Source organism: Hypanus sabinus, chromosome 13 (genome assembly GCF_030144855.1).
Source record: "Hypanus sabinus isolate sHypSab1 chromosome 13, sHypSab1.hap1, whole genome shotgun sequence".
Lineage (NCBI taxonomy): Eukaryota > Metazoa > Chordata > Chondrichthyes > Myliobatiformes > Dasyatidae > Hypanus > Hypanus sabinus.
Genome location: NC_082718.1, coordinates 67,252,011 through 67,277,378, shown reverse-complemented (window position 1 = coordinate 67,277,378; position 25,368 = coordinate 67,252,011). Strand labels below are relative to the sequence as shown.

The following is a 25,368-nucleotide window of genomic DNA, read 5'->3' as shown; positions in this document are numbered from 1 at the left end:
ATCTACAACCACTCTTTGCCTTCTGTGGGCAAGCCAGTTCTCAATCCACAAAGCAATGTTCCCTTGGATCCCATGCCTCCTTACTTTCTCAATAAGCCTGGCATGGGGTACCTTATCAAATGCCTTGCTGAAATCCATATACACTACACCTACTGCTCTTCCTTCATCAATATGTTTAGTCACATCCTCAAAATATTTTATCAGGCTTGTAAGGCACGACCTGCCCTTTACAAAGCTGTGCTGACTATTCCTAATCAGATGTCCCAGACTCTAGCATTCAAGAGGCAACCTAACATCCGGAAATCTTGTTCTCACCCCGTCCATTCCCTAGACTAACAAATCCCCTATCACCACATTACACCTCTTCCCCCCCCTTCTCCACAACTTGGCTGTTGTGGCTTTACTCTTCTGTTCCCCTCCCCCCACACCCAAAGTGATATACCTGTTGTTCAGGGGGATGGGCACAGGGGTACTCTACACTAGCTCCTTAACCCCTTTCCCTTGCTTGACTGTCACCTTGTATCCTTCACCTTGGGTGTAATGTATTTGTATATGTCCCATCTATCACCCCTCAGCCTCCCAAATGATCCAGAGCTCATCCAGTTCCAGCTCCAACACCTTAATGTGGAGTATAAGAAGCTGCAGCTGGATGCACTGATTGCAACTGTAGCAATCAGGGACACTAGAGGTCTCCCTGCCCTTTAATAGGAACTCTTGTGAATAGGGACACCACGTCTAGACTGACCATTATAGCCTCCAGGTTCAGTTGGATGTTGGTTATCATTTTTATGAAGTCAGTTGAATTTGTGATGTAATGCTCACAGCTCTCAACAAAGGAAGACAGCATGGTCATTCAATACTTAGCAAAGGACTAAGTCAAAGAATCTATCCTCCTTGTGTATCTTATGTAAAAAAGAATGTCCCCCAGTTAAGACCACCTTTTATAAAAGTGGAAAACACAGCTCATTTTACCAAAGACACATGGTTCAAACACTTGTTTAATTTGACTTCTGGATTAGTACAGACACAGTTCTTGATTAGTTAGGGCGTGAATGGTTCCAGGGAGAAGGTAAGAGAATTGAGCTGACAGGGCAATGGATCAGCCATACTGAACTGACAGAGCAGATTTGGTGGGCCAAATGGCATGTCCTGAACTGCTCCATGTAAATTAACTTCTTTTGATACTCAGTTGAATAAGCAATTCAACTTATTGAATTCTGCTGCAATGACAGGGCCATTAAGCTCACAAACATTTTATTACATTCTGACAGAATACCCATGGCATCAAAGTCTACATACCAGCATCACTTTGGAATATTAACCCTGTACATCAATGACTCAAGCACCTTCAATTGTACAACTACTAAAATTGATGTTTACCTGCAGAAAACACATGGAGTGTCTTTAAAAAGTTTAGATAAACTCTCAAGCAATTAAATTTGCAGACTTTGTAATTCAGTCATAAATCAGAAATACTTAAGCAGCTTTAAACAGGTGTTACTGACTGAATCACAATAGCTCTTGTGTGTCATCAATAGCAAATTTCCATAATGAAGTGATCATACATTTTATTAAAACTGGTCTAAACTGATTAAACAAACCTGCAAGTGATCAGTTTATACATCTAAAAGTTGGATTATGTTCTTTATTCAGAAATGGAGATGGTGAATACTGAACCCAATTTGCCAGCAATCACCAACGTGGCATTACAGACATGATACCTTGAATATTAAATAAAATTTTTACATGTCTTATGGATGCAACACATCTGGTCCAGTTCATTGATGTTTCTTTCAGTTAGTCAATCCAAGCTTCTTCTTCAGCGACTCTGGCATCTCAGGCGGTGGTGGGCGAGGAAGTCTGAAGTAAACCTTCACCGAATCATAGATAAACCACTGCAAGGCAGTCAAAGTGCCGATCATGATGATACGGGCAAAAAGCCCCTTCCACACACCTGGAAGACAAAACGTCCAGTCACTACACGTTTCACTGGAAAATATGCACAATGCCTAGAAAACAAAATCTTACTCACCTGCAGGCCCAAGCCTCTTCAAAACCTGGAAAGCAGAGCTACCCTTTTCCTTATTCAAAACAGACACCACCGAGTCAGCAGGGTGAGATACAATAGCACAAAACACACCAGCTGGGAAAAAAATACATACAAAAGGTTAACAAATGCCAGAAGTCCTGGGACATTTGAGCTCCCTCCACCCCACTGGAAGCACTCCATGTAGGCACCACGGCCTCAGGAGAAAAACTTCAGTCAGTTGAACCAGCTATAAAGAGTCATTATGAGACATTATTAAAATAAAAATGAATAGTCACAATAAACATTCCCAAACAGAAGGCAGTATAAAAAGAATGGTTGGCACTTATCTTCTACTCCCCTACCCTAAAAATGATCAAATTTTCCTTTATAAAGTTGTGAATCTCATTAGTGCAACATACACCTGACACCAACAGTCTACAAAAACTTCCATACAATTTCCTTACCAATATAGCCAGCAACAAAAGTCACCACTAGTTGCTCTGCCTTGGTACAATCATCACGAGGTTTGGGCACCACGTATCTGTACAATGCTTCAACTGTGCGCTCAAAGCAAGCAAATTTCATCATTGTATAGGGAATCTGTCTCATCCAAAGAGGAGATACACCTTTGTAGAATCTGTTGGACAAAAAGAGGGAAGCTCTTAATCTGAAGTCCTGCAATACAGAAAGAGTTCAGTATGTGAAAATAAATTATCCAAATCCCATTTAAAAAATATCAAAAGAGCAGTTCAGACTTCTGTCCATCCTTCTGATATTAAAATTAATAATGAGTAGAACTAGACTTTGTCATTTATTTTCAGGGCTGAAATTACTTTCTCCTATCTCCCAGAAGGTGGCAATGCAACAGATCAGCCAGTAAAGTAATAATTTATTCATGTTCAAACACGTATTGGCTTCTTCTGGGCTGCTGTCATTACTAACAGAAAAATGTAGTATCAGCCTAGAGCATGTAAAGTCACCCAATGCTGAAGCCATGTGTTCAGAAACAAAACACACATACTTTGGAAAATCCATTCAATTTACCTGCAGCTGTATTGTTAAAGAAATAGACAGCACAAAATGGACCCTTTGGCATGACTCTCACATGTCAACCGAAAAGCCTATGTGTGCCCCAGCTCCCTCCACATCTCTCTAAACCTTGTATCCATGAATCTACCCAAATATCTTTTAAAGGCTGTAACAGTACAGCTCTATCAACACCTCTAGCAGCTATTTCTCTTTAAACTTGTGCCCTCTTCTTTTAGAGACCTGGGAAAAGGCCTACGATTTACACCTGTTTTTGCATCATGGCCTCCAGGGTAACAGACCCAGCCTGAAGTTATTATAGCCCCCATCCCCAACAACTTTGTGCCTCATTCACGATCCCCTCTTGATCATGTACGTAAACCAATTCCCAGCAGCAGTCAGCAAGACAAAATTTACTTTAAAAACATTACTTTTCTGTCCGCAGATCAGCCAAGTCCCAATGGCATTAAATAAGTCTGTAATACAGACTATTCACAATGGAACAAGCAAGGCTAACATGCAGGGAGATTACTCTCACACATCAATGACTCAAGCACCTTTGACTGTACAACCAAAAAAGTTGTGGATTATCTGGCAACCATAATGGAATAATCCAGAACAGCAATACAGATATATCCCAAAGGTGGATCTAAGGAATGTGTTGCAAACCTTCAGGCAATGAACGCAACCCATACTTACGCCCAGAGACCTTCTTCAGCATACATCTTGGGTGCAGCTTCTCTCAGCGTGTTTGCATATCCAGCCTGGGTCTGAATACGGACTTTACAAGCTTCCATTGGAGCAAGTGCAATATCTGCAAAGAACTCTGCACTGGCAGATGCAGCGAGGTACAGTGATGTACGCCATAGGTATGTATTTTCCTATAATGAGAGGGAAATCAGTACTTTCCTAATGAAGATTTAAAATCACTAGTTCCTAGCTCTCAGAGGGAAATTCATTCTGGGTCAAATACCTTACGGAACTGATTGAAACAAAACACTTCCATCTCACAGCAAACAAGACTGCAGTCAGCAATTCATGGAACTTCCACTATCAAGCTAAAAGAAACTTCCTGAACGCACCATAAAACACTAATACTGCCCAAAATGTGACCCACATTATTCCTACAAATACCCACAACGCTCATTCCTTTGAGCTGTAGATTACCCAAGTGGAATGAAATGTCCTTTCAATTTACGTTTAGCCTCTCTTAAGCAATAGAAAAGGCCAAGAACAGACACCTAGAATCTATGCGGGAGTGGATATGCAAGAAACCGTGCAATCAAAAGCTTGCTGCAGACACAATGCAGGTGCACTACAAATTGATTGTCTTGTTTTCGTCCAGTTTCTGCAACGTCAAAGAGGCCACATCAGGAACATGAAATGCAGACCAGGGCAACCTTTGCCTCACTTGGAAGGGCTATTAAGTTCCTTGGATGGGGGTGAAGTGACATGTCCTTCAGTTATAGGTGAAGATCCAGGAGATGGGAAGGGATGGGGACGTGACTAGCACTGGAGCTGACAGATGAATATATTAAATCCAGAGGCTACTGGAATAAAAGTGAGGTGAGGGCAGCTTACAGCCTAATTGTATGAACATGGAATCTTTCACTTATAAGTCTCACCTTTACGTAAAATATTACGTAAAATATTTTCTCTCTAACATATCTATACATTTCTTTGATAAACTGATCCTCAGGGCAATTCCTAAAGCTATTTACAGCTGGGGTATGTTGCAACAAAAACCTGCATGCTTTTGGCAGGAGGGAAGTAACCAGAACTGAGGAAAATGCAAGAGATCACACAGGGAGCATGCAAACTCCTTGACACCACCCAGAGCAGGACTGAATCTGGTCATTGGCTACACTGCCACAATCATCTGCAAAAATTAGAACAGTTGGATACCCAATGACTGAAAGGTCACAAAGAGACTGCCAACATGAGGGGAAAAAAGCAGCAGAAATTCAAGAGATGAGCCACAAACCTGGTGGTGGAAGTGAGGAACTGTCAACATTTTGGGTCAAAGCCCTGCACAGACCAATCCCAGAAAACTCACCAGCCTAGTTATCTAACCTCAAGGTGACTGAAACCATGACGTCTCAGCTGTACTGGTGGTGCAATCATTATTCACCAAGCACTGCTAGAATTTTGTATTATGGCCCCAAGTTCTTTATATGCAGAATCCCCAACTCTTCACCCTCCTCAGTGCCACTCACATAAGGTCACTGTTTCCCAACTCTCCTTTTCTGCCCTGTGGTCAGTTTCCCCTGCTCAAATCCTTAGACCTTTGGAAAAAATTATGCACTAGTTTTATTTAAGTACTCTTACAATTAACACATGATTAGAACTTTTACCTCCCATATTTGCACTCATGTAAATTACACAATACCATTCACATAACAGAATGCAGAGAAAAGCAATTTGAAGTTTCAATGAGTTGCTTACTTCACCCAATAAACCACTGTAGACGTTCTTGAAGACTTCATAGAAACCAAATTTGCACAGTCCTTGCATTGAGTACCCGATGAAGGTTGGAGCCCAACCTTTCGCCAATCCGCGAACTCCATCTTCTTTCAGTGTGACAGAAAACCCTTTGAAGATAGACTGGTATTTTCCAGGATCCACCTGGTCAAAATGAAAAACAAGTTACCCTTTTTATAACAGGAATCAAAGTCTGATTTCCATCCCAGAATCACAAGCCAACATTGAAATAACTCATGCTGTTATATCAAATACAGCTTAGAGAGCATTTAATATTTAAAGCAAAGGAAAGAAAGGGGAAAATCAGCACAAAATAACATGAGTAAACTATTCAGTCCCTCCATACCTACTCTACTCACTGTCTCTGAATCACACCAGTCCAAATCTGCTGCACTGAATACTTACCAAATGCCTCACATTTGGTGACTGAACTCACAGCTGAGAATTTTAAAGTGGACGAAGGTAATTTTGATAGAATGACCCACACACTCCAGCCAAGGCAAACACTGCACATATACCAGGTGAAGAACTGCTTCAATTAAATCACTTCTCTTGTAAGAATGGAGGACAAGTAATTTTGCTTAATCTCACTTCAAGCACCATCACCACAGGAATTAATCCAGTAAACCTTGATTGCACTATGACAATACACCTTTAATCAGGTAGGAAGATTATCACTGTGTGCAAAATTCCCAATGTCATCTCACCATGGTTCTAAATGACTGCAGCAAAATGTCACCGCTACTGTGCTTAAATCCTCTTGTAATAGATGCTAATATAACATTCTTTCTTAAAGGCTTATCATAACATTTTAGTAATTCCTTTTTAGCTACCCCTTCAATCTCACCATGCCAACAAAATGTGGCTTGGAAACCAGGTCTGGACTTGTGAAGGCCTGCACAATTCAAATTAACATGAAATACAAACCTGGATTCGACATTTCACCAGATCCAATGGAACCACTGCAGTGTGTGTAATACCACAGCTCAGTATACCTCCAAATCCACATAAAGCATAGAATTTGGCAGAGCCATATTCACAGCTGTACTCCTCTGCTGTATAGCAAAACAAAGACAAACCATGCAGTTAAAGTATGCAGGTTAGTGTTGGGCACACAAGGCATTTCGGAATTCAGAGACGTGCAGTCATTCATCCAATCCTAGCAGCATCTGTTAAACACTTTCCACGTAACAAACCTGAATCCTGCATTTAACCAGATCCAAGGGCACCACCGCTGTGTGAGTTGTACCGCAGCTAAGTATACCACCCAAGCCACACAAGGCATAGAACCGAGCAGAGCCATACTCGCAACTGTACTCTTCCTTCTCTGTGAGGGAGAGCACAGTAAAAAACCCATTGCCTAAAGAGATGAGGTGATCAGGTCGCGGGGAGCTGAAGGGCGATGGGTTATCAGTGACGGTGGGGGTGGGGGGGGGGGAGAGACAGAGGCAGTATGGGAGAACTGAAGGTCAGAGAGACAATGGATAGAGGTGAGGAAGAGCAGGGCCCAGCAGCCTTGGGTCCACGCACCGAACGGCGGGCGGAAAGCACTAAAGTGCCGGCACGAAAGTTAGAGGTCACAGGATGTTCCGGTCAAGGGCAGAGATCGCGTCGCCAGTGAACGAATAGCGGAGACCCCACTAGGGACAGCCCGGCGGCCAGGGGCCGCCCCGACCCGACCCGAAACCTAAACCTCGAGCTGCGGCTATAGCCCACCCATCGCTCCCCAGGCCGGCCACTTTTATTACCGGGACCTGCGGCCGCAGCTAGGCGCCGGCCGACCCGAGTGGCTGGGACGACATCCAACGGTGCAGCCTCGGCAGTGGGGTTATGGCCATCTTCGGTAAGCAGCTGAAATCGGGGCGCGTTGAAGGGGTTGACCGGGGCCAGGCGCAGCACAGAAGACAACATGGCGACCGGCCGCCGAAACCCGTGAAATGGCCGAGCAGCGCGCTCCCACCTGACGACACAGCCAACCGATTGGCCAAGCCACGCACCCCCTAACGTCACCGACCAACAGACCCCAACAATTGGCCAGGACTGGGGACGCTCTGACGTCATGGGACATACACCCCACCGATTGGCCGCAGTTGCTTCTGGGCGGGGAGACTCCTTGGTTCTGTGAGTGCAGCTCCAGCAGTGGGCGAATCAGCCCTCTTGTGCTTTTTGATCTCGTCACTTGAGATTCAGTTTCACACGGCCCTGCCACTTTGATCTGGCCCACACCTTCATTAACCAGGTCCAACACTTGCCTTTGTTGAATCTTGCCCCTCTTGACATAGGACATCGGGTTTGTGGGAGTTTAGCAAGGGTTAATCGGGAAGTGCCTAGGGTTCGTGGGGGTGTGTGCCCCTTTTGGACTTTAGGATTAGGTTTGAGTGTTGGGCTGATGGATGTATGTGTTTGGCTGGGTGAGGCTGGGCTGCAGAGTTTTGAGTGGTGATGCTATGGCGGATAGGCTTATATGGTGAAGCCAAGTTAATCTGGTCCATGCCTTTCATTATCGTGGTCCGACACCACTTGGTTCAACGAACCGGGTGTGCACTGGGACACATAGTCAGTAATGCATCCTCAGATCGTCAGGTGTTTCGGGCCTTTAATCACTATACACCTCCTTACTAGATCTAGTTTGTCTGCTTCCTGTGTCTCATGAGATAGAGCACACCTTTGCTCACAAAGCGCAGCTGGCAAACCCAGTCAGCTCCAAATTTATCTCTGATCCAAAATGCAGGTAGACATCAAGGCAATTAAAAATTTCAGAAGTAACATTTATTATCAGAGAGTACATACATGTCAACCCCGAGATTATTTTTTCTGGGGGCATACTTATAAAGCAGTAACCGTAAACAGGATCAATGGACAGCAAACTGGAAATGTAAATATAAATAAATAGCAATAAATAACGAGCATGAAATTACAAGCTAAAGAATCCTTCGACTGGGACCAGCAGAAGCAGAATGAGTGTAGTTATGCCTTTTTGTTCAAGAGTTTGATGGTTGAGGGGTAAGTAGTAACTGTTCTTGAATCTGGTAGTGCGAGCCCTGAAGCACTTGTACGTTCTACCTGATGGCAGCAGTGTGACTATTACTGACTATGTGTCCCAGTGCACACCCGGTTCGTTGAACCAAGTGGTGTCGGACCACGATAATGAAAGGCATGGACCAGATTAACTTGGCTTCACCATATAAGCCTATCCGCCATAGCATCACCACTCAATACCTGGGGTACAAAAATCTGTGCATGAAAAGGCATCTCAAAAGGGCAATGTGACGATAGTCATGGGGAATTTCAATAAGCAGGTAGATTGGGAAAATCAGGTTGGTTAGTGCTGATTTTGAATCTCAAGAGGGACAATTTGTTTTTTTTTAGAGAGTTTGTGGTTGAACTCACGAGCAGTTCAAACTGGATTTGATTTGGAGCTTAAGGTAAAGCAAACCTTAGGAGGCAGTGATCATAATATGATAGAATTCATCCTGGATAGTGATACAGATAAGCTGAAGTCAAATGTATCAGTATTACTGTGGTAACTTCTACTTTACAAAAGGGCCACTCGGCAATTTAATGACCAAAAGAACATCTTTATCTGGGACGGCAAATTATATTTACAATAGAGAGGCTTTCAGGTACCTTGTGCTGCATGGGCACCGCTGGTGAGGATGTTTTGGGTGGATCTAGTGTTGGGGGCATGAGAGAGGTCTGTGTGTCTGCATGTGTATGTCCATCCTACTCAGGGGACTCTGCCCCCTCTGCCAGAGTCTCTCTCTCTCTCTCCCTCTCTCTAGCAAAGTCACTGGTGGACAAAAACCTCTTGTGTTTAAAAATATAACAAACTTGCTCATTGTGTTTACATGAAATCAGGACTTTATTGTAAGAGCAAAATCAATTAATTTAGAAATTATTCTGATTAAACTTAGCTAATTATCCATTCAATGATAATGACCATAAAGAGAAAACATTTAACACAATTGTAATTATACTTACAAAATTTGTTGATGAGTTTTAGTGATATTTGGCAGTGAATTAATCTTATCTGCTCTGCTGAGCATTAAAAAGAATAAATATGTGAATGTTTTATGCTCAAGCAGGTTTTTCTATTAAAATTTTAAGCTTGGATTCATGCCATTCCTCCCTCCCCATTCAACCCATCTGCCCACCCTTTCAGCTGGATCCACCTATCACATTCCACCTCTTGCTACACTCCTTCCCTCCACCTTTTTTTCCAATTCCCTTTTTAATTTCTCATTTTTGCAAAGAGTTTCATACAGAATGTGCGATCAGCTTTCCATCAAAATAATTTGTCCAAACGCAAGAGAATATCCAGGCTACGGAAAGCTCAATTTTGCTTCTCAAATGACACATTTTCACTATCAGAAGAGACCGGACCTTTTCAATGCTACAGAGGGCTACTGGCTATCTCCTCTTTGTCTTTCAGTCCTGAAGAAGCATCTCAACCCAAAACATTGTCCATTTCCCTCCATAGATGCTACCTGACTCACTGAGCACCTGAACATTTGTGTGTTTCTGAAATATAAAATAGAAGTGCAGCCAATTTGTGCACAGTCTAGTTAGTAACATAATATCAACCAGATACGATAGTTGAGCACAAACACGAGAAAATCTACAGATGCGGAAAATCCAGAGCAACCCACACAAAATGCTGGAGGAACTCAGCAAGACAGGCAGCACAGTAGTCTGTCTCACCATTGGAAACTCCATGGAACTGTCTACCTCTGAACCTGTATCATGACGTAGGCGCACATGGTCCTGATGTCTGCTGGAGCGCGTGCAGTTGTAGTCTGTGGCGTGAGATGGTATTTAAACAGAAAATGTGAAAGCCGGGTACTAAGAGAGTCCCCTGTCATCCGCTTCAGGCTTTCCTTTACTTTCTGAACAGCTGGCTCAGCCAAACTATTTGAGGCTGGGTGGAAAGGGGCCGTCTGAATGTGATGAATACCATTCTGCTGCATGAACTCACTGAACAGCTCACTGGTGAATGCCGGGCCATTATCAGTGACCAGAGTGTCAGGCAACCCGTGGACTGCAAACGCTTGCTGAGTTTGTCTATGGTTGAGGGGGCTGTGATGTTGTTCATGGTCTGAGCTCCTATCCATTTGGAGTGCGTATCTACCATTACAAGAAACATCTGCCCCATAAAGGGGCCAGCAAAGTCCAAGTGTAGCCTAGACCGGGGTAGACTGGCCACTCCCATGGGTGCAAAGGAGCTGGTGGTGGCACATTCTGTTTGGTCTGACATTGTGTGCATGATTTTACCTTGTTCTCCAGATCCTGATCCATTCTTGGCCATAAGACGTAGGATCTTGCAAGGCTTTTCATTCGAGACATCCCTGGATGTCCTCCATGAATTTCCTCCGCAATCTGTGAATGGCCAGGGGGAGGCACAATGACCCTCGCCCCCCCCCCCCCCCCCCCCAGAAAATGCAGCCATCCTGCAGACTCAGTTCCATCTTGCGTTTGGCATAAGGCCTCAGTTCCTCTCCTTCCACGACTCTGGGCCAGCCTTAGAAAAGGAAAGTCTTGACTTGTGACAGGACTGGGTCCCTTTCTGTCCATTGCTTGATCTGGGTTGCCTTTACAGGTGTCTCTGACAGCCTCTCCAATGAAAGCACAGTCTCTAGAAGCACATAAGTAGTAACAGGTGTCTCAGGTAAAGATAGTTGACTCAGTGCATCGGCGTTTGCATTAGCCCCACCCATTCTGTACACTATAGTATACTGGTAGGCTGACAATGTGAGAGCCCAACACTGTATCCTGGCTGAGGCTAGCGGTGGGATGCATCTGGTCTCACTAAAAAGGCTCATCAGTGGTTTATGGTCCATATAAGTTGTGAATGCACGTCCATAGAGGTACTGATGAAAGTGTTTGACCGCAAAAGCAACAGCCAGACCTTCTTTGTCTAGCTGTGAATACCCCTTCTCAGCAGCTGTTAGGGTATGTGAAGGAAAACTAATAGGCTTCTCTGAACATTCCTCCATTACATGTGAGAGAACAGCCCTGACTCCATAGGGGGAGGCATTGCATCAAAGGGTGATCTCCTTTTCTGGGTCACAGAGAACAAGTAGCTTCGCTGAGTTTAAGAGTTCTTTCACTTCCTTGAAAGTTTCCTCTTGCTCTTCACCCCACTGCCACTTGGTGTCATTGTGAAGCAGTGGGGCCAAAACCTTTCAGAGGTCAGGAAGAAAGTTGCCATAATAATTCACCATGCCCCAAAATGATCTGAGTTCAGTGACGTTCTTGGAGCTTGGGGCCTCCTTGATAGCTCTCACTTTGTCCTCCACTGGAAAAGCCCCTCAGCTGTAATCTTGTGTCCCAGGTAGGTCACACTCGGAGCCAGGAACACACATTTTCCATGTTTCAATTGCAGCCCTGTGTCTGAGAGCCTCTTCTAAGTTAGCCAGATGCTCCCCCTCTGTGGTTCCCGTGATCAAAATATCATCAAGATACATTGCTACGTGTGGAATCCCCTACAGCAAAGGGTCCATTGTCCTTTGGAAAACGGTGGGGCTAGACACCACTCCAAACACCAGGCCATTGTATTTGAATAATCCCTTGTGCGTATTGGTCGTGACATACTTTGAATCCTTGTCGAGCAGCAGCTGTTGGTAGGCGTAGCTCATGCCCAGCTTTGTGAACAGCTTACCCCTGGCAGGTCATCCACCCATGGCAATGGGTACTCCTCCAGCTTGGAGACCCGATTCACCACAAGCTTGTAGTCCCCACATATCCCCACAGTTTTATCTGCCTTCAAAACTGGAACAATGGGGGGCCGCCCACCTTATAAACTGGATGGGCTCAATGATGCCCAGCCCTTGTAAACATTCCAGCTTCTCCTTGACTTTGCCTTTCAATGGCATAGGGCACTGACCTGGGCTTAAAAAAACATGGTGTGACCTCAGGGTTGACATGAAGTTTCGTGGTCATACCCTTCAGGGTGCCCAGCTTGTCCCTGAAAACGTCACTACTGTAGAACGCTGCAGAATCTCCTCCATCGTGTGTGCATACTTAATTTTATGTCAGTTGAGCTGGGTTTAGCGAAGCTAATCGTGACCCAAAAGACTGGGCCCACTGCCCATAGCTATTACCAGCCTGGCTTTAGCCTTCTGACCCCTGGCTGAAATATCCACATACAACACCCCTAAATCCTCACTAATGACCAATGTAGTTGCCCCTGAATCAATCTCAAACTTAATGTCCTTTCCCCTGACAATAATTGTGGCATAATATAGTTCAAGTGGTTCCTCATCCATTTCCACTCCAAACATATTGTAGGCACACGCTGCCTCCCTGTCTGCTTCTTCTAGATGATGTGTGGCTGCCTGAGTCTGTTGAGCTTTCCCCTGCCCAGGCTTAACCTTACCCTTTAAGCTCCTGCACTTTGTATCTAAATGTCCACCCACTTTGCCTGTTCACCAGTCTCCCTCCTTTCTTGTGCACTGCCGCTGACTGTGACCTCCCCCCCATGTCCTTTGTGGATATCCTTAGCATTATTAGCAGCCATCTCCATGCCTTGGGCAATCTAGGGCTTTCTTGAAAGTCAATGGTAGGGTTTCCCCCAAACCAGCGTCATTATTAATGCCACATACTAATCTATCTCGGAGCATGTCATCCAACACGGCTCTGAAATTGCAATGCTCCTACAGCTGCCGAAGCTCAGCCACAAAATTAGTCACAGGCTGACCTGGCTTCCTGAAATGGCTGTGAAACTTGAACCGTTGGACTATTACCGAAGGCTTCGGATTGTGGTGGTTCCCCATGAGCTTGACCAGTTCATCATATGGAATTTTTCCCAGTTTCCGTGGTGCGGCTAAGTTCCTTATCAACTTGTAAGTCTTTGCCCCCCACTCTCTCAGGAGAATAGAGCGCTTCTTAGCCTCCTCAGTAATTCCATTAGCACAGAAAAAGTGTCCCAACCTTTCCTCATACTCCAGCCAATCCTCGGTTCCCTCCACAAATTCACTGATAGTCCCGGACATAGCCATCCGAATGCCAGGCTCCTCGTCTGCTCACAGCTCCCGTTCAAAACGTGCCAACGCGTCCATAAAACCAGTTCACCTTGTCACCAAAAATATGTGGTAACTTCTACCTTACAAAAGGACCACTTGACAATTTAATGGCCAAAAGAACATCTTTATCTGGGACAGCAAATGATATTTATAATATCATTTCAGGTACCTCGTACGGCATGGGTGGTGGAACTACATACAAAGTATACCGAAAGTAAAACCCCACAGACCCCGGAACCAGCCTCTTGTCACCAACGGCTTCCTGATTAGTATTAACTTACTTTTGTTACGAATGAGGAGCAACTCTGATGGGCAGAAGGGTGCAAAGTCGCCCCCCCCCCCTTTTTGGAGAATCGCAAATCGCTACTATTCCGATGCTGTTATCAAGGGAGATGAGAGATGCAGGATAACAGCAAAGGCAGTTGTTATTGACAACGCAGGGATACACAAAAGTGGAATGTCTCCTTCTAACAAAAGCGGAACGGAACCACTGATTACTGCTATTGTCTCTTGGAGAAAGATTGTGTATTGAGTACTGTTACTATTCATTGAAACTCCTCAGGGGGCAACCAGAGTGCATCATCCCAACCTGATTGACACCCGAGACCCCGTGAATGGGGATAAAAGTAGGGTCTGGGGAACACCTGTCAGATGCACCAAGAGAGACGTTACGAGACCGGTGGGGGCTTGTGTGTGTGTCCACCCCTGCCTGGGTGATGAGTCCACCACGGAATGGTCTAGCTAAAGGACGGAGAGGTCATACATGAATAGCCACAACAACGACAATAGAGCTTATTTCTTATTATTATTATACCCACACTTTTAGGTTTAGTATTGATGTCGTATATTATCTGTATATTTGCATTGATATTATTTTTGTGTATTTTTACTAATAAATAGTTAAAAATAGTATCATCGGACTTCAACGGATACTCCTATCTTTGCTGGTAAGATACCCAGTTACGGGGTTCGTAACACTTTTAATAATATCCATATTACAACAGTGTAAAGGGAATTACAGAGGCATGAGAGAGGAGCTGGCCAGTTGATTTGCAGGAATGACAGCAGAGTTGGAGTTTCTGGGAGCAATTCGGAAGGCACAGGATAGATACATCCCAAAGGAATAGTATTCTAAAGGCAGGATGAGGCAATCATAGCTGATGAGGGAAGTCAAAACCAACATAAGAGCAAAAACAGAGGATTGGGAAGCTTTTAAAAATCAATAAAAGGCAATTTATTTCCCTAAAGGAGGGAAAAGATGAAATATGACGGCAAGCTAGCGAATAATATCAAATTTACCAAATGTTGCTCTGATATATAGAAAGGAAAAAAGTAGTTATCTGACCACTGGAAATGTAGTAATGGAGGACAAGGAAACAGCAGATAAACTGAGTAAGTATTTTGCATCTGTCGTCACTCTGGAATATGGCGGAAGTTCGAGATTGTCAGGGAGCAGGAGTGAGTGTAGTTGCTTTTACTCGGGAAAAAGTGCTTGATGAAAGGTCTGAACGTAGATAAGTCAGATGGACGACACTCCATGTTTCTGAAAGAAGTAGCTGAAGAGATTGTGGAGGCATTAGTAATGGTCTATCAAGAATCACTAGGTTCTGGCATGGTTCAGGACTGGAAAATTGCAAATGTCACTCCTCTCAAGAAGTGAGGGAGGCAGAAGAGAGAAAATTATAAGCCAGTTAGCCTGACTTCAGTGGTTGGGAAGATGTAGTTGAATGCTAAGGATGAGGTTTTGGGGTACTTGTAGGCACATGAAGTCAAGTCAAGTCGTCACTTTTATTGTCATTTCGACCATAATTGCTGGTACAGCGCATAGTAAAAATGAGACAACGTTTTTCAGGAACCATGGTGCTACATGACAGTACAAAAAAAAATAGACTGAAATACGTAATAAAAAAAACAGAGGAAGCTACACTAGACTACAGACCTACACAGGACTGCATAAAGTGCACAAAAACAGTGCAGGCATTACAATAAATAATAAACAGGAGTAGGGCAAGGTGTCAGTCCAGGCTCTGGGTATTGAGGAGTCTGATAGCTTGGGGGAAGAAACTGTTACATAGTCTGGTCGTGAGAGCCTGGGAGCCTTTTCCCAGATGGCAGGAGGGCGAAGAGATTGTGTGAGGGGTGCATGGGGTCCTTCATAATGCTGTTTCCTTTGCGGATGCAGCATGTAGTGTAAATGTCCACCACGGTCGTGTCATCGGCAAACTTGATGATGTGGTTCAAGCTGTGTATTACAGCACAGTGAACAGCAGTGGACTGAGCACGCAACCCTGGGGAGCCCCCGTGCTCAGTGTGATAGTGTTGTAGATGCTGCTCCCGATCCGGACTGACTGAGGTCTCCCAGTCAGGAAGTCTAGGATCCAGTTGCAGAGGGAGGTGTTCAGGCCCAGTAAGCTCAGCTTTCCAATCAGTTTCTGAGTGATGATTGTGTTGAATGCTGAACTGAAGTCTATGAACAGCATCCGAACATATGTCTTTTTTGTCCAGGTGGAGGGTGGTGGCAATGGCGTCATCTGTTAAGCAGTTGGGATGATATGCAAACTGCAGGGGGTCCAGAGAGGGGGGAGCAGGGTCTTGATGTACCTCATGACGAGTCTCTTGAAAGATGATGGATGTAAGTAGTCATTTAGGCAGGACACTGAAGACTTCTTCGGCATGGGGACGATGGTGGCAGCCTTGAAGCATGTTGGAACGGCGGCGCTGCTCAGGGAGATGTTGAAGATGTCAGTGAGAACACCTGCTAGCTGGTCTGCACATCCTCTGAGCACTTTACCAGGGACGTTGTCTGGTCCAGCAACCTTCTGTGGGTTGACCCTGCACAGGGTTCTTCTCACGTCGGCCACAGTGAGACACAGCACCTTGTTATTTGTAGGAGGGGTGGACATCCTCGCCGCCATGTCATTTTCTGCCTCAAACTGGGCGTAGAAGTTACTCAGTGCATCTGGGAGGGACGCATCTGCTCAGAGTCAGGTGATGTAGTCTTGTAATTGGTGATGTCCTGGATGCCCTGCCACATGCGCCGCTGTCCTGGAAGTGGCTATGGCAGAGTCCTGAAGGCAGAGTTGCGGGACCTCAGCAGCACATACACCTCTGCGGTCATCCATGGCTTCTGGTTGGCACGTATAGTGATGGTCTTGGACAGTAACATCATCAATGCACTTGCTGATGTAGCTGGTCACTGACGTTGGTAGAATCGCCATTGGTTGCAGCCTCCCTGAACATGTGCCAGTCAATGTGCTCAAAGCAGTCTTGAAGAGCAGAGATGGCTCCTGCTGGCCAGGTTTTCACCTGCTTCTGAACTAGTCTGGAGCGCCTGACCAGCGGTCTGTATTCTGGGATTAGCATTACAAAGATGCAGTCTGAGTATCCGAGGTGGGGGCGGGGCTCAGCCTGGTACGTGTTGGGGATGTTTGTGTAAACCAGGTCCAACACATTCTCCACCCTCGTTGCAAAGTCCACATACTGATGGAATTTGGGGAGCATTGACTTAAGGTTCACGTGGTTAAAATCACCGGCGACAATAAACAGACCATGAGGGTGTGCGTTCTGCAGTTTGCTAATAGCCCCGTACAGTTCACAGAGCGCCTCCTTAGCATTAGTGCTGGGGGGAATGTAGACACTGAATATAAGGACAGAGGTGAATTCCTGTAGCAAATAAAATGGTCTGCATCTAACAGCCACAAACTCCACTAGCGACGAGCAGTGCCTGGAAACCAGCACAGAGTTCTTACACCATTCCGTGTTGATGTAAATACACAAGCCACCACTGCGAGTCTTACCGGAGAGAGCTGCATCTCTGTCCGAACGAAACAAGGATAGCCCGTCTAGCTGGATGGCAGCGTCCGAAATCCCATCAGTGAGCCATGTCTCTGTGAAGACATACGCGGAGCAAACTCTGTACTCTCGCTGAGCGTTACATTGGAGTCGGATGTAGTCCATTTTTATTGCCCAGGGAGCGGACATTGGAGAGCAGAATGGATGGGAGAGCCGACCGGCTAGGGTTTGCTTTTAGCCTGGTACGGACCCCTGTCCATTTGCCTCCCTTCTGCTTCCTTGCACATCGCTTTCGACGTCTCCATCTCCGGCTCCCAGCATCAGGCAAGTCCGAGGATTGTAGGCCCGTTCCCCCCAGCAAGCCAAAGTTACGTAATTCAGCCAGCAGATCTTTGTGAAGGTTTATTTTTGGGTGATCTCTAGTAGTATCTGGCGATGGTAGATAGCCGCTCTGTTATCCATGTGCCCTAATTGAAAATTGTGTATCAAACTTAAAATAGAAAATTAAATTAAAGTAACACCAGGTCTGAAAGGCCGCTGCTGCCGTGCTGCTGAAAAAAAAATTGATCAAAGTCAGCATGGTTTCCTTAAGGGAAAATCTTGCCTGGCAAATTAATTGAAATTCTTTGAGGAAATAATATGCCAGATAGACAAAAGAGAATTGGCAAATGTTGTGTACTTATATTTTCAGAAGGCCTTTGACAAGGTGCTGCACACGGGGATGATTAGCAAAAGAGCCCATGGTATTACAGGAAAGATACTAGCATGTGTAGAGCATTGGCTGATTGGCAGGAGGCAGAGTGGGAACAAAGGTGGTCTTTTCTGATTGGCTGCTGGTTACTACTGGTATTCCACAGGGTTCGGTGTTGGGACCGCTTCTTTTTACATTATCAATGACTTAGATCTTAGAATTTATGACTATGTGGCCATGTTTGTGGACAATACCAAGATTGTTAGAGGGGCAGGTAGTGATGAGGATGCAGGGAGCTTGCAGAAGGACTTAGTTAATGAAAAGAAACAGAAGTGGAACTGTGAGTCAAAGATTTGAGAGAGGAGCAGGGGTTCATTTCAATAACAATAAGTAGGTGGCTGCACTGTGGTTCTGTTTAAATGTAAGATGATCGGTTAGAAGGAGCCTCAAAAAATAAGCTGTAAAAGGGGACAGCTTCAGGTTCAAAATAGCAAACTAAATTAAAGCCAATTCAAGGAAAAATATACCATGGAGAGCCCAGATATCAGTCAAAGTTCAGAAAAATGGCAAATACACAGACCATAATTTACTACATAGTGCCTTACCAAATTGTGATAGAAGTTGCAAAAATAACAAGGTAACATAACAAAAATAACATGTCATTTAAAAAAAAATTGGATAGGTATATGGACAGGAAAGGAATGGAGGGTTATGGGCTGATTGCAGGTGGGTGGGACTAGTTGAGAGTAAACGTTTGGCACGGACTAGAAGGGCTGAGATGACCTGTTTCCATGCTATAATTGTTATATGGTTATAAGGACCCCAAGAGCCAAGTTTCAAGAAAGTTGAACATTAGAGAGAATACTAAAGGCATGACTGCCAATTCTGTAGGAAGTAGAATTGCTGGACATTAAGAACTTCATGTACTGAAGGTCTACCCATCAGCAAGCCAATCATTGGCAGACAAGCTGGACTTGTAGTCTGTGTTACTGCTTGCTACAGGAAGGCACCAGAGACTGCATGCAGGCAGTGTGCAGCCTAATTGTGAGTAATTGTTTCTCTTGTGATTGCAGGACCCTGTTAGAGGCTAATAATATAAAATGCTACAAGCCAATTTTCCTTGATTTTTGGAGAGAGGGGGAGGGGGGCTGCGTGGCCTTGGTTGTAGCAAAAACTAGGCCTCAAGTTGTGAACTTGCCTGTTGTAGCAGTCCAAGAGATGTAATATCAGAGGCAATGTAGTGTGGTGTCCATGCTAGGTTGGGGTCTGGCTCTTCCTATTGAGGCTGCCTTCCAGTATTGATTGGTGAAATAACAAGCTGGATTGCATGCTTGCTTGTGTATGTTCATCCATGGACTCCTGAGAACTGCTTGTTCTTGCTGATAACACCCATGCACCATCAATTTACAGGATATATTGCTCGGTGACTTGGGATACATTATATTTTTTTAGTGCGACTGTATGTGGTATATGTGCCTTGTGCTGTGTATGACTGTTGCCACTGTGTTTTGACCTTTGCCCCTGAGGAACACTTTCATTTGGCTGTATTCATGTATTGTTGAATTATAATTGAACTTAAAGTAAATTTTTTATTATGTTGTTGGACCAAATGAAGAAAGCACTGTTTGATGCAGCCAAACTTCTGTTTAATTGTAAAGAGTGAGATTAAAAAACAAGTACATCAATGATTTTGGTAAGACTTCAGATGGAGTCATTCCCCCCCCCCAATTGATTTCAATCATCAAGTGCATGAGAACCATCATACAAATCTCTCTTCCAAAAACCTTGACTCAGACCTCCAACACTAGTCATTCATTGTTGTTTGATTAATTGTATAGAAATCTGAGAGATCTGAAGCTCGTTAGTTTACCATCACAGCCTTGTTGATAATTGTAAAACAAAGGCATGGTTCAATCCATGGACGTGAAGAGAAAGCAGAATTAAGGAGGATTTACTACATTCCTTTACTGCAGCAGCACTTCTACCAACGGTAATGTATTTACAGCTGATTTTGCAGAAGTTGTTCTCCATCTTTAGTTACTAAAACTTCCTGCTTTCAGTCAGGGCCTTTTTTTAAAAAAAAAGGAGCAGAGGTGCTCACTGAGGAAATCACTAGCCTACTTTATATAACTCACTTCTGGAATAAATGGAATGCAGTTTAGGAATGATGACAAATACTTCCATTGATGCTTTTATTCTGCTAGATCACATTATAATGCAATGACATTTCATGACAATTCTACCTGTACAAAACTGACCAAACCTAATGCAACAAGAAGCTCTAATGTAACATTATGAGGTTTCAAATATTTCACAGATAGACTAAAGTTAAAACACACAGGGTTCTACAAAATAGTTGGCTAAGCCAACACATGCTGGTCAAAGCAGTCAACCAAAATTTGTGGGGTATTTCCCAATCTTCCAAGTTAACCTGAATGGAGAGCCAGGAGTAGAGACATAACCAGGTTCAGTTACAGCAATTGATCGGGAGAATCCCCAGGTATGTTGGAATACTACTGTGGCAGTGAACAGCCTGTTGGTCACTAGTTCGTAGGAAAGAAATATGTTACGAAGATGTATAATACTATTACCATCAATATTCAAGTCATATTACTTCAATACAAACAGACAGCAATGCTAACACGCTTCTAAAAAGACACTCCAAAATTAAAATTCACGTCTATATTTTCAACTGTAAATATGTATTGCTTAGTAATAAAACAAAGAAAACATCACAGTGAAGGTAGTAAGAAAAATATCTGATGTCTCAGAGCTTATATTCAAAGGCTCACAACACAATTTGCAGTCTACTCAAATTGTCTTTCAAATTTATGCTACAGTTATGCTTCCTACTGTCTTAATCCTGAAATACCTTAGCAACACTATTCAAAGTCTACATTATCATGTTACTTTTAGAAAATTAATCATGCCTAAAGAATGCGCTAAAAGTATCTTAAAAAAGTACAAAAGATTCATACACAAGAAAATCTGCAGATGCTGGAAATCCAAAACAATACACACAAATGCTGGAGAACTCAGCAGGCCAGGCAACATCTATGGAAAAGAGTAATCGGTCAACGTTTTGGGCTGAGATCCTTCATCAGGACTGGAAAGAAAGATGTAAGAGAAAGTCAGAGTAAAAAGGACTAACTCTAAATTCTGATTTTTCTTTCCAGTCCTGATGAAGGTTCTCAACCCGAAACGTCGATTGATTGCTCCTTTCTATTGATGCTCTCTGGCCTGCTGAGCTCCTCCAGCATTTTGTGCGTTGCGAATTACTGACTTCATATACAATCTTTATTGAAAACTACTTAAAAATTCTACAAACATGCAAAGCAAATATCAGTGTACATTTGTTACCTTGAATGTGCCAATTGTACTGTGATAATTTTTTCTTAAAAAAAAAGTTCAAATTTAGAAAAATAATTTACCAACAAACCCGAGGCTTTAAATTTGAATCAAGTGATCCTGAAGTGCAAAGGCATGAATATGTCCATTTTAGTTCAGCTGCCCAATTTCCTTTTCTGCAACATTAAGGAACATTACCTCATAATCGATTTCCTTCAGCTATCTCTCTTAACCCTGTCCCCAGCCTGTCCACTTTGAAACAAAAACAAAATTGTTCATTCAGACCTGGATGAGGACATGCCCATGGTTATGTATATTGCATGACCCAGCTCACTGACTACCAGCTGCTTGTCCAGGGACCTCTGGAATCATAGGGAATGGATTGCCTTTATTTGTTTCCATGGCCTGATAAACCAGGAATAGAAAGAATGCCACGATGAGGAGCACCACAATCTGTATCCAGATGGGCACGGAGCGTTGGCTTTTTCTCTTCTCTGGTTTGACCTGTGACAATGGCTGCAGCTGGGGTACAGGCCTTCTCGGAAGTGCGTCCTTGTACGTGAACTCAATTGGTCTCCCAGCAGCCCCTCTGATTGGTTTACGGCAAGTGGCACTGTAAGAAAGTTATGAAAAATGAAATGAATGATACACATGTTAAATTTACCAATATCTAAAAACTTAAGTATGCACTGTTTCACAAAAGCTACCGAGGGGATGAAAAATCCCTCATGGTTGCACGATGGCTTAAGCATTTCCAAAGAAGCAAGTGCATTACTATCAGGCAACACGAGTGAATCTGCAGATGCTGGAAATAATTAAAAACACAAAATGGGTTCCCCTCCTGATGAAGGGTTTCAGCCCGAAACGTCGTCACTACCTCCTCCCATAGATGCTGTCTGGCCTACTGAGTTCTGCCAGCATTTTGTGTTTTTATGCATTACTATCAACTGGCCAGAACACTCCTGAGGATGAGAAATCAATATTCCAATTTATGATCTCCATTCAATTGCTCCCATTGGAAATGTACAAGCATGAATGACGAGCAAGGGCAGAACACCACCCTTCGTCATCATCGTCATCAGACTCATCCAGAACAGTGATGAGTCTGCATATCGACAGCAGGTGGACCAACTGGCGCTTTGGTGCAGTTGGAACAATCTGGAGCTGAACACGCTCAAGACAAAGGAGATGATAGTGGATTTCAGGAGACATCCCCCCATTATGTCCCCCCTCACAGTCCTCAGCAGCCCTGTGTCCACTGTGGAGAACTTCAGGTTCCTGGGAACCACCATCTCTCAGGATCTGAAGTGGGAGCAGAACATCAGCTCCATCCTGAAGAAGGCCCAGCAACGGATGTACTTCCTGCGGCTCTTGAGGAAATATGGTCTGCCTCAGGAATTGCTGCTGTAGTTCTATACTGCAGTCATTGAGTCTGTCCTGTGCACCTCCATCACTGTGTGGTTTGGAGCCGCCACCAAGCAGGATAGAACCAGACTACAGCGCACAGTGAGGACTGCCGAGCGCATCATTGGAGCCTCCCTGCCCTCTATTGTGGATCTGTTCTCTTCCAGGTTGAAGAAGAGGGCGGGGAACATCATAAAGGACTCCTTCCATCCTGCGCACGGACTGTTTGATCTGCTTCCGTCTGGTAGGCGCTTCAGATCCCTCCAGACTAAGACTAATAGGCACTAGAGAAGTTTTTTCCTTACTGCGGTCACTTTGCTGAACAGTTAACTGCTGGTTAACTGTCGGCTAACTATTACTTGGATTGCACTACTATAATCTATATTTTCATTTATATTTATCATTATTATTGTTATGAGCAGACAGACAACATCTGCCGGAAGTAAATTCCTTGTATGTGCACAGGTACTTGGCGATTAAAGTCTGATTCTGATTCTGATTGTTCTTCTCCCAAATGATCATAAAAGGTGCCTGGTCAGCACCAGACATCAAGTTCAAAGTGAGTTTATTGTCATTCAACTATTTACATATATACTGCCAAACAAAACAACATTCCTCTGGACCAAGGTGCACAGCACAGTCCTGTAGATTAGTGGAGTCGCAGTTAACACTGGAAGACAACAGTCATCCAAAGAACCATAGCCAGGGGAGATTGAAAAGGAGTGATGTGGATGAAATGTGGCAATCTCACTGTGTGAGCATATTTACTATAAGGAGTACAACAATTCAAAGTGCTGGTTCAGCTTTTAGAAACTAGATTCAAAGGAAGAGTTAATTAGTCCCTTGGAGAAGTCTGATTACAAATGAAACCCTACACTAATTTGTTAAAGGAAAATTTTATTTAATTAATCTAATAGATGTTTTGGTGAACTACTAACTGCTGAAATGAACACAATGGATTGTGTTTCCTGTGGTTTTACAGATGATAAAGTTCAATACAAAAGGGTGGTTAGCAAATTGATGCATGAGGAATAAAGTGGCAGCTAAAACATGGCTTAAGTACAGAAAGCAGAGAACAGTGTTTCATGGATAATTCTGTCAGTTTAGTGTTGGTTTGGAACTCAGGATTAAGACATATGACATACCTTTATGGCTAACTGAGAAGAGTCACTGCCATCTTTATGAGTTAACTATACTTTGGTGAGCAGGGGAAAGTTTCCAGAGCTTCAAAAGACAAACTTCTTGGAACCATGGTAAACAGTAATAAGGATGGTAATGAATTTCAAAAGGAATTTCAAAAGGATGGTAATGAATTTCAAAATGATTGCATTACCATATGTCTACAAACTCCTTGGAGCTGAAATGCCGAAGTGGAAATCTAAAAGGTATAAAGTCTTAACAAATTTTAGATAAGACTACAGTAAGGTGACGGTGGCAGAATAGAGATGCAAGGCACTCCTTCCCTCTGCATTCTTCAGGCCACCCTTGGGCAAGTCACCTGCTTAGCTCCCCGATCAGGGTAACATGAAGGCATGGGAGCAGGTGGTGGATGGGTGCATGAGACACTGGCACACAACCAAGTCCTGGTTATGTGACCACTGATGCCAAGCAATGTCTGAAGAGTATTGGTAATGGCTGAGGTTATTCATCTTATAAAGGCACTGCCCAGAAGCTAATGGCAAACCACTGCTGTAGAAAAATTTGCCAAAAACGATCATGGTCAAGACCACGATCACCCACGTCATACGACTAAGCACATAACGATGACAATAGTAAGGTGAACTTTAGCTGTGGTGTCAACAATCAAAGAACACAAGACTTAAAGTGATGATAAAAGATCCAAGAAGGTAAGAAAAATGCTTTAAGCGCCACAGTAGTGTAGTGGTTAGTGTGACACTATTATAGCTCATGGTGTCGGGAGTTCAATTCCAGTGCCATCTGTAAGGAGTTTATTAGTGGGTCTCCTCCCATAGTCCAAAGTTGTACCATTAGTAGGCTAACTGATCATTATAAATTGTCCTGTGATTAGGCTAGAGTTAAATAGATAGGCTGTTGGGCAGTGCAGCTCGTCGGGCCAGAGGGCTTGTTTTGCACTGTAGATCTCTAAATAAATAAATTATAATGTGGAATGCACTTGCTAGGAGATGGATGCAGATTCAATCATGGCTTTGAAACGGAGACTAGATACATTGTTTGAAGCTAAAACGGTGCCAGTGCTTGGAGGAAATGGGAGTGACTGGGGTCAGGGCAGACTGAATGAGACTAATGGTCTTCTATGATTCTTTGTTGCTATTTATGCATTTAAGCATTTTAAAGATATTGCTTTATTATTGTCATCAGTACCAAGATACAGTTAAAAAGTTTGTCTTGCATACTGTTCATACAGATCAAATCATTACACAGTGCATGTATCTGAGCTAGAATAAGTTAAAACAGTAACAATGCAGAATAGAGTGTAAAAGCAACCGAGAAAGTGCAAAGCGGGTAAATAATAAAGTGCAGGATCATAATGAGGTAGATTATGAAGTCAAGCATCTACCTTATTAGACAAGAATTCTGTTCAGGAGTCTGATAAC

The 25,368-nt window shown here is 43.7% G+C and overlaps 2 protein-coding genes and 1 non-coding gene across 3 annotated transcripts in view; all 3 read right to left on the bottom strand.

Moving 5' to 3' along the window:
* Nucleotides 1–980: 980 nt before the first annotated feature.
* LOC132403958 (solute carrier family 25 member 3-like) lies at nucleotides 981–7,504 on the bottom strand. Its single transcript, XM_059987837.1, has 7 exons — nucleotides 7,285–7,504; nucleotides 6,464–6,591; nucleotides 5,501–5,680; nucleotides 3,755–3,936; nucleotides 2,494–2,666; nucleotides 2,033–2,143; nucleotides 981–1,954 (listed from the first exon to the last, which is right to left on the bottom strand). Exons 1-7 carry the CDS (start codon nucleotides 7,445–7,447, stop codon nucleotides 1,794–1,796), a joined length of 1,098 nt encoding a protein of 365 aa, XP_059843820.1. The 5' UTR covers nucleotides 7,448–7,504; the 3' UTR covers nucleotides 981–1,793.
* LOC132404335 (small nucleolar RNA SNORA53) lies at nucleotides 3,490–3,718 on the bottom strand. The gene has a single exon (XR_009515503.1). It is a non-coding gene; the product is annotated as a small nucleolar RNA SNORA53 (small nucleolar RNA).
* A 12,166-nt stretch (nucleotides 7,505–19,670) lies between the features above and the next one.
* The window catches only part of LOC132403957 (lamina-associated polypeptide 2, isoforms beta/gamma-like), a 57,749-nt gene continuing 52,051 nt past the window's right edge, over nucleotides 19,671–25,368 (bottom strand). Inside the window, exon 6 of the mRNA XM_059987836.1 lies at nucleotides 19,671–22,001. Coding sequence (XP_059843819.1) covers nucleotides 21,719–22,001 — 283 coding nt within the window. The 3' untranslated portion in view covers nucleotides 19,671–21,718. The remainder of the gene's footprint in view (nucleotides 22,002–25,368) is intronic.